At 59.2% G+C, this 8,901-nt stretch overlaps 1 protein-coding gene across 4 annotated transcripts in view; it reads left to right on the forward strand.

Annotated features, from left to right (window-relative positions):
- The window catches only part of NR4A1 (nuclear receptor subfamily 4 group A member 1), a 14,084-nt gene extending 5,954 nt beyond the window's left edge, over window positions 1–8,130 (forward strand). The window contains exons 1-8 of one of the 4 annotated variants that reach the window (XM_008066000.1): window positions 89–248; window positions 1,133–1,284; window positions 2,852–3,729; window positions 4,521–4,650; window positions 4,971–5,122; window positions 5,473–5,675; window positions 5,765–5,943; window positions 7,325–8,130. In XM_008066000.1, the coding sequence (XP_008064191.1) occupies window positions 2,854–3,729; window positions 4,521–4,650; window positions 4,971–5,122; window positions 5,473–5,675; window positions 5,765–5,943; window positions 7,325–7,581 (1,797 nt within the window). In that variant the 5' untranslated portion in view covers window positions 89–248; window positions 1,133–1,284; window positions 2,852–2,853 and the 3' untranslated portion in view covers window positions 7,582–8,130. Of the gene's footprint in view, window positions 1–88; window positions 249–1,132; window positions 1,285–2,851; window positions 3,730–4,520; window positions 4,651–4,970; window positions 5,123–5,472; window positions 5,676–5,764; window positions 5,944–6,783; window positions 6,819–7,324 lie in introns of those variants that run through there. The other 3 variants (XM_008065999.1, XM_021716225.1, XM_008066007.1) reach the window with 3 other exon arrangements.
- Window positions 8,131–8,901: the final 771 nt, after the last annotated feature.

The raw sequence follows: 8,901 nt of genomic DNA on the forward strand, positions 1-8,901 counted from the left end.
TGCCGGAACCGCGCCGCCCCCCGCGCCCTTGTATGGCCACAGCTCGCCGGGCCGCGTGCGTCAGTGGCGCCCCCGCCCCTCCCCGTGCGTCACGGAGCGCTTAAGAGGAGGGTCCGGCTCGCCCGGGGAGCCCCAGTGGCGGAGGCTGCGAAAGTTGGGGGAACGTGCAGGAGGAACTCCGGGAGCGCACGCGGACCAGGCTGCGACTCGGGGCGCCGGTCCCGGCAGGGGGAGCAGGAGCCAGCCGGGTAGGTGCCCCTCGGGGAGCGTGCATTTGTGTTCAGGGGCGGTGCATAAAGGAGAGGGGCTGCGCGCTAGAAGGGATGTTGTGGGGTCGGCGTGCGGGAGGGCGGGCGGAGAGTGCAGCCCTGGCGGCGGGGTAGCGCCGGGTGTGGGATGAAGACCCAGATCAGACTGGAATCTACTGGGGCAGGGGCTGGGGGGCGAGGGCTGGAGCCCCTGCAAGATGGAGGCTGCCGGGGGTTGGGGTTGCAGCAGGAGTAGGGACTTGTCCAGCAGGCGGCTGGCCTTAGTTCAGCCTCTCAGGGTGCCCAAGTGGTCACACGGTGCTCTGGACCTGGGTGGATGTCACGGGGGTCTCAGTACTGGGGGGGAAAGGGCCCACAGGGCTTGGCGCTGCTGGGATCCGGTCGACTCCAACCGGGACTGGAGTTCCAAAGGGTCTCCTTCCTCCCACCCTGTTAGCCCCCTTCCCATGCCCCGTGGTCTTGGAGGCTAGCTTAGTTTGCAGGGATTCCCCCACCCTGAACTTTCTGCTGGAACTGTGTTAGGAGTTCTGATGACTACAGTACTGAAGGAAGTGGCTTGGCTGGTGGCTGTGGAGGGCTTGCTGTGTGTTGAATAAGAGAGTCTTGGGGCCAGGGGCAGGGTCTCTGGAAGCACAGGGACAATCTTCTTGGGGGGGGTGCTTGGGTTCGCGCGCGTGCGCGCGCGTGTGTGTGTGTGTGTGTGTGTGTGTGTGTAGAGACCTTTGTCCTTGGGGATCCCGGATGGAAACTGCTAATGTTGGAGTCTTGGGATGCCTGGAGGATACTCCCCCTCCGCCCCCTTCCTGTTCTGAACCTGATCACCTCTGCCTCCCTCCCCCAGCAGTCCCTTTGGGATCTCACAGGTAGGGTGCAGCCTGAGGCTTGCTCAGCAGAACAGGTGCAAACCACATTGTTGCCAGGACCTGCCTGAAGCCGGATTCTCCCCACTCCCTCCTTCAACCCCTCCTCTTCCTCATCCTTGTGGGGCTGCCCCCCCACACACATGAGGGTAGATGTAGGTCCATATCTTGTGCTGTTAAGTACCTGCATGGTGGGGGTTGATTGATGGGGCTGTTCCGGATGTGGGACGTCCAAGTGGAGAAACAGGATTTGAGTAGGGCTGGAAAGAACGCCCAGTTCTTCAGGCTGCTGTCTTTCCTCCTCCACCCCCAACCCATCCCTGCCCAGGCTGTCCTAGCTCAGGCAGATGTGGCCACCCTCACCACCTGCAGGTGCTGTATGCCTGTGGGTGGGCGCCCCTGGGCGGGTGGGGCCCAAGCTCTGAGGGACTCTGTTGACTGGGTTGGTTGTGTGTCAGGCCCAGGGTGGAGGTTCCCTGCTCTCGGGCCTGTGCATTTAGGAGAACGTCTAGGACCAGAAGACTTCCTGGGATCTAGGCCAGAAGGTGGGGCAGCCGTTGCCCCCATCACTGTACCCCTTGTTTGGTCTCTGCACCAGCTTGATTTCTTATAGACTTCCCCTCCCTTACTGTCGAGGCCAGAGCTATGCAGTCCCCAGACATGGAAGTGGGGAGGGGGACTGTGTCCTGGAGCCCTCTCTGTGTTAGTGTTTGACCAGTCTGTGCATTTAAGGGTCTCCCCGAATGGTGCTGTCTCTGTTCCTTCAGGCTTCTCAGGTTGGAGGTGTGAAGCCTCCTTTGCCCAAGCTCCTGGGTTCTTCAGGGCGCAGATGCTACTTTCGGGGAGGAACCCAGGCAGGGGCAGGATACCTTCCATCCATCCACCAACAGGCCCTTCTTGCCTGCACAAACACCTTAAGTCTCTTGCTGGACTCCAAGAGTTCTCTTATAAAAATAACTGGGGATAGCAGAGACATTCCTTGTAGGGACTGCCCATTCTCCTGGAAGTCCAGGGGGCTGCGCTCGCCTCCCTCTGCCCCGCCCCCCAAGCAGATGGCCTTGAAAGGTCTGGAGCCACGTGCATTCCAGGCAGGCAGAGTGGGTTCTCAGCCCCAGATGGTGGGACCGGGGTGCGTGTGGGATCTGCTTCCTCTGCTCAGCACGCAGGGTGGGGAAGGGGATGAGGGGACAGGCTCGGGGCGCTTGGAGCATCCACATTGCTCCTCTTCCACTTCCAGGATGGCCTTCCTCCTGGGCACTGTGTGGGGAAGAGGAGAAGGGGTTTTGCAGAGGCTGGAGTGGCCTGGGAGTATTCCCAGGAAGTGCCTGGTTGGAGAATCTGCTCCTGGGATCCAGGCTGAAGCTCTGCTTGGGCTGCCTCTCCCACCCACCCTTCTCCCAGCCCCTACCCACGCCTTCCTCAGTGGGGGAGGGGCGGGGAGCAGGAGGAACACAGCTTCCCCCTGTTCCAGCCGAGAAATGCTGGCGGGATGCCTCTCCTAGGGTTCCCAGCCTGACTGGGGTGTGGCTGGCCTTCCGAGGAGTGGCACGTAGGTCGAGATGGTACTCCGGCCAGGATTCCTGAGTTCTGTGGTGGGCTGTGGGCCTGATGCCTCTGTGTCCTGTCTGTGGGTCGGGATTCCTGGCTGCTCTGTGACCTCGAGACCAGGCTTCAGGCTTCTCTCGCTGACTCCTCTCTCCCTGGGGTCTCTTCCTTCCCCAGAGATGCCCTGTATCCAAGCCCAATATGGGACATCAGCACCGAGCCCAGGACCCCATGATCACCTGGCAAGCGACCCCCTGACCCCTGAGTTCAGCAAGCCCACCATGGACATGGCCAGCCCCGAGGCGGTCCCTGCGGCCCCCACTGCCCTGCCCAGCTTCAGCACCTTCATGGATGGCTACGCAGGAGAGTTCGACACCTTCCTCTACCAGCTGCCGGGAACGGCCCCGCCATGCTCTTCGGCCTCCTCCTCGGCCTCCTCCACGTCCTCCTCCTCGGCCACCTCCCCTGCCTCCGCCTCCTTCAAATTTGAGGACTTCCAGGTGTATGGCTGCTATCCCGGCCCCCTGAGCGGCCCACTGGATGAGACCCTATCCTCCAGCGGCTCTGACTACTACGGCAGCCCCTGCTCTGCCCCGTCGCCGTCCACACCCAGCTTCCAGCCGCCCCAGCTCTCTCCCTGGGATGGCTCCTTCGGCCACTTCTCGCCCAGCCAGACTTACGAAGGCCTGCGGGCATGGACAGAGCAACTGCCCAAGGCCTCTGGGCCCCCACAGCCGCCAGCCTTCTTTTCCTTCAGTTCCCCCGTCGGCCCCAGTCCCAGCCTGGCCCAGAGCTCCCTGAAGCTGTTCCCCTCACAGGCGGCCCACCAGCTGGGGGAGGGAGAGAGCTATTCCGTGGCCACGGCCTTCCCTGGCTTGGCGCCCCCTTCCCCACACCTTGATGGCTCGGGGATCCTGGATGTGTCTGTGACCTCGGCCAAGGCCCGAAGCGGAGCCCCCGGTGGAAGCGAGGGCCGCTGTGCTGTGTGTGGGGACAATGCGTCGTGCCAGCATTATGGTGTCCGCACCTGTGAGGGCTGCAAGGGTTTCTTCAAGGTACGTGCTCCCCCAGGCGGGGCTTTTCGTTGGAAATGGGAGAGGCTGGTCTCTCGTCCCACCGGGGTCAGGGGCAGCCTCCCTTGGGTTCTCCTGCCAGCTAGTCCCATCCTGCAGGAAGGTGCAGGCCTGCCAGGTGGGCCACCTTCCTAGGGACCCTAGAGGCAGGGGCTGGAAGCTTCCATTTGCCAGGATATGTGGGGACCTAGGGCACTGCAGAGAGCTGGAGGGAGGGGACATTCTAATGGCCAGCCTCTGGTTTTCCTCTGCCTGTCCTCCCCCAACTCAAGGTCTTGGTGGGCAGGGGTGCCCCAGGCTCTCGTGTTCCTGGCACGAGATGAAAGGCTCTGGGCAGAGGGCTTGGTTCTGGAGGGGTGGGGGTGGACTTGGGAACAGGCTGTGTGTTTGTCCCAGTGCTGGGCGACTGCTTAACTTCCCGTCCCCACCCCCAGCCCCTCAGCCCGGCTCCTGTCTGCCCCAGGGAAGGGGCAGGCGGACACAGGCCTATCAAAAAGTACAGGTGTCTGGACTGCCCGAGAGTGCCTGGCCCCTAATCTTGTGTCCTGGGGTCTTGCTCCTGAGGCAGAAACCTCCCCCAGTGTCTTCAAGACTTTTCTCTCCCCCCCTCCCCGCCCCATGTCACCCTCCCCTGCCACCCAAATGTTAGAAAAATAGCTGTGAACAGAGAGCGCTTTTGTCTGCAATGGCAGCAGGATCTGGACGGTCCCCTCCCCTGGGCTCCCCCCGCCACCCCACACTCTGACAGCCTGTTCCGTGTTGCACCCCCCCAGCGCACAGTGCAGAAAAACGCCAAGTACATCTGCCTGGCTAACAAGGACTGCCCTGTGGACAAGAGGCGGCGAAACCGTTGCCAGTTCTGCCGCTTTCAGAAGTGCCTGGCTGTGGGCATGGTGAAGGAAGGTGTGTGATGGCATGGGGCCAGTGGGGCAGAGATGAGCCTGAGCAGGGCGGGGCAGGTGGAGTCCCCAGGCCTTCGCCCTGGAGGACCATAGGGGAGGGTGTGTCTGGACCCCCAGGTCTGAGGGGGAGACGGCTTCCACCTGCCTGGATTGTGAGGGTGATGGCAGTGGAGGTCACTGTAGGGTGCTTAGGTCTTAGGGGCGCCAGGTCCTTGGGACTTGGGGGGGCATGTCTCAGCACAAGTGGTGTGCTCTGCTTGGGCTGAGAGCCCCTTCCTGGGGTCCCTTCCTTCCTTCCTCACCCCTGCCTGTTCTCTGCAGTTGTTCGGACAGACAGCCTGAAGGGGCGGCGGGGCCGGCTACCTTCAAAACCCAAGCAGCCCCCGGATGCCTCCCCTGCCAACCTCCTCACCTCCCTGGTCCGGGCACACCTGGACTCGGGACCCAGCACTGCCAAGCTGGACTACTCCAAGGTGAGCCCCCACGCTGCCCCTGCTCTGGGGAAAACCAGTGCGCACATGCGATGCCTTTGCACACGTCCGATGAGGCACCCCGTCCTCCAGTGCATCAGATTGAAAAAGAAGAGCCCCCTCAGGGCTGACCCTTTGGGAAAATGCACCCCTCAGGCAAGTGGCCAGTTGGAAAAGCCAGTTTCTTCTGGCAGCTGCAGCGCTGGGTTAATATGTGAGATTGTCAGTGAGAGCATGGGTTGACCCTCGGGTCCCCGCTCACTCCTGGATCTGCCATCGAGTGTCTGACATAGCCACAGGTGGTAGCGGGAGCAGGGCCCTCCTTGGGGTGCTGACCTGAGACCGTGCTCTAGTTCCAGGAGCTGGTGCTACCGCGCTTTGGGAAGGAGGATGCCGGGGACGTGCAGCAGTTTTACGACCTGCTCTCTGGCTCCCTGGAGGTCATCCGCAAGTGGGCCGAGAAGATCCCTGGCTTTGCCGAGCTGTCTCCGGGGGACCAGGACCTGCTGCTGGAGTCAGCCTTCCTAGAGCTCTTCATCCTCCGCCTGGCCTACCGGTGAGCTGCCCGCTGTCTGCCCAGCTCCTTGCCCTGCTGCCCTTGCCCTCAAGCCACCCTGACCACCATCTGTGCCCTCTGCCTGCCAGGTCTAAGCCGGGTGAGGGGCAGCTCATCTTCTGCTCAGGCCTGGTCCTACACCGGCTGCAGTGCGCGCGTGGCTTTGGCGACTGGATTGACAGCATCCTGGCCTTCTCGAGGTCCCTGCACAGCTTGGTTGTCGACGTCCCTGCCTTTGCCTGCCTCTCTGCTCTCGTCCTCATCACCGGTGAGTGGCCAGCTTCAAGCTGGGTCTAGGGAGGTGGGTGTCAGGGAGTGGATGGGTCCTCAGGAGGACGTGGTCTCAGGGAGCTGGGTGAGCTGGCATTTAGCACTTCCTGGGTCCCCTACACGGTCCTGCGCCCATACCTGCCTGTAAAGTGGGGACAACAAGAGTTGGGGCGGGACTCCGTTGTATCCGACTCCGAAGCCCAAGCCAGCCTTTTATCCCAGACTGCCCAAAATACAGACTGTAGGGGCCACATGTGTGGCCTAGGGTATTGGCTTGTTCATAAAACCTTCCCATCAATTGCACTGCATACAGAAAAGTTCACAAATGATGAGTTTTCATAAACCACACTCGCGTAACCAGCACCTTGGTCAGGAAAGAACACATGACCAGCCCCCAGAGCCCTCTCCTCATGCCCCCTTCCTGATATTGCCCCCACAAAGGTGACAACCACTCTGACTCTGACCTTGCAGATTAGCTGTGCCTGTTTTGGACTTTATGTGAATGTAGTTTTGCAGGGTGGACTCTGCTCTTCAGTGCAGAGGTGTTCAGATCTCCTTTTTTGTTCTTTAAAGCACCAGAATCTGGTCCTACCCCTTTTCTCACTTAAATTTCACAGGGGACCCAACTACAGAGAACACAGTCGGAGGTTCCCAGGGCTGCAGAGGGAGTGGTGAGGTCTGAGTCCAGCTCGCCCTAGAGGTGGCCCCTAAAACACTGATGCTCGACTCCAGGGCTCTCAGAACAGTCTACATTAAACATATAAACAAAAAAACCTACTGGCCTAGCCAGAAGACCTGGGTTAGAGTTTTCATTCTTTCCTTTTTTTTTTGGATTCAGGGTCTCACTCTATCGCCTAGGCTGGAGTACAGTGGCATGATCAGGACTCACCACAGCCTTGACCCCCTGGGCTCAGGTGATCTTTCCATCTCAGCCTTCCAAGGAGCTGGGACTATAGCCATGCACCACCATGCTTGGCTAATTTTTTAATTTTCTTATAGAAACCGGGTTTTGCTTTTTGCCCAGGCTGGTCTCAAATTCCTGGGCTCAAGCGATCCTCCCGCCTCGGCCTCCCAAAGTGCTGGGCTTACAGGCATGAACCACCATGCCCAGCAGGTTTTATTTCTTATTTGTGACCTTGGGAAAATTACTGAACCTCTCTGGGCCTTGATTTCTCACTTGGAATAGGATAATGAGTGTTACTGCCTTCTCAGACTTGTGACGAGGCTTAAATATGGGCTCACGTGCCGACGTGCTTTTTTGTGAAGTGCCAGCAAGCCTGAGGGATAGCCATTGGTGGCCAGTTTAGAGAGAGGGGAAAGACTGGGTCTTCGGGGGCCCAGTCCTGAGATGTGTGGCTAACCCTGTGCCCTCCCCACAGACCGGCATGGGCTGCAGGAGCCCCGACGGGTGGAGGAGCTGCAGAACCGCATCGCCAGCTGCCTGAAGGAGCACGTGTCGGCCATGGCCGGTGAACCTCAGCCGTCCAGCTGCCTGTCGCGTCTGCTGGGCAAACTGCCCGAGCTGCGGACCCTATGCACCCAGGGCCTGCAACGAATCTTCTACCTCAAGCTGGAGGACCTGGTGCCCCCTCCACCCATCATCGACAAGATCTTTATGGACACGCTACCCTTCTGACCTCTACCCAGGAACACACGTGCACACATGTGTGCGTGCACTGTCATATGCCACCCCACGTGCCTTTAACCCACGGACCCCCAGAGCACCCTCCCTGCCACCGGGCTCGAGCGGCAGACCGAAGAGGCAGGCAGGGAGCTCGAGTCCTGGGGGGAGAGTACATACATGGGGGGGACCCCACTATTTGTCTTACCCCCCTCCAACCCATCCCTGGCCTTCATGTTTTTTTGTAAGATAAACCGTTTTTAACACACCGCTGTGCTGTACATAAGCCGAATGCTGTTGTAAATACAGGAAGGAAGAGGTTGAGGTGGGAGTGGGGGTTGGAAGGAGGGTTAGGGGCCCCTGAAGCCCAGTGAACCTTCCCAGCTTCCTCCTCCTGTTCTCTTCCTCCCCTCCTTCCACGTGTACATAAACCATCACTCTAAGGAAGAAGACAAATGACAGATTCTGACATTTATATTTGTGTATTTTCCTGGATTTATAGTATGTGACTTTTCTGATTAATATATTTAATATATTGAATAAAAAATAGACATGTAGCTGAAACTGGGATTCAGTCTCTCTGACACCCCTCCCCACCCCCACCACATACCCCCATAATTACATAAGAGACGGAGGTGGCTCTGGGGGAAACTTGGAAGTTACCAACCTGAGTTGACAAGCCTCAGTTTACCCATTTGTAGAAGACAGGTAATAACGACACCTGCTGTGTGGGGTGGTGGCTCAAAGCACTTGGACTCGTGTCTGGCACATAGGGAGCCTCCACCAAGCTACCCTGGCTCACCCAGGAGGCCTGCAGGGACCGATTGGCCCAGGGGCTACAGCCCCAGCTCTAGTGAGAGACATGGTGTAGGTCTGGGTTGTCACAGTCCCTAATCCAGATGATTCTCTGATTGTTGGTTTCCACATCTGTAAACAGGAGGAATAGGCCCAGCTTCATAGAGCTTCTAGGATAAGAGGAGTTTGTGTAATACTTAACGTGGGCCGGGTAGACATAAGCTCAGAATGGCAGTTGCGGGTAGGTTCAAGTTCTTTTGGTTTTCATCCTCAGCATCCATTTCCAACCCCTGCCACCCAGCAGTGGCATCCAGGGAGCTGGTGGCCCTTGTCTTCTTGTCAGGAGAATGTACTGAGGTCCCGACCTGTGTCCAAGTGCCCCCATGTAGGTTCTCCTACCCCTAGGCTCATCAGGTGTTCAGTCAGCGGGCTTAAAATGCAGATTCTGGTTAGGCTCGGTGGCTCAGTCTGTAATTCCAGCACTTTGGGAGGCTGAGGCGAGTGGATTGCCTAAGCCCATGGGTTCGAGATCAGCCCCGG

Source organism: Carlito syrichta, unplaced genomic scaffold (genome assembly GCF_000164805.1).
Source record: "Carlito syrichta isolate Samal-C Ts95f unplaced genomic scaffold, Tarsius_syrichta-2.0.1 Scaffold104745, whole genome shotgun sequence".
In the NCBI taxonomy this organism is placed as follows: domain Eukaryota; kingdom Metazoa; phylum Chordata; class Mammalia; order Primates; family Tarsiidae; genus Carlito; species Carlito syrichta.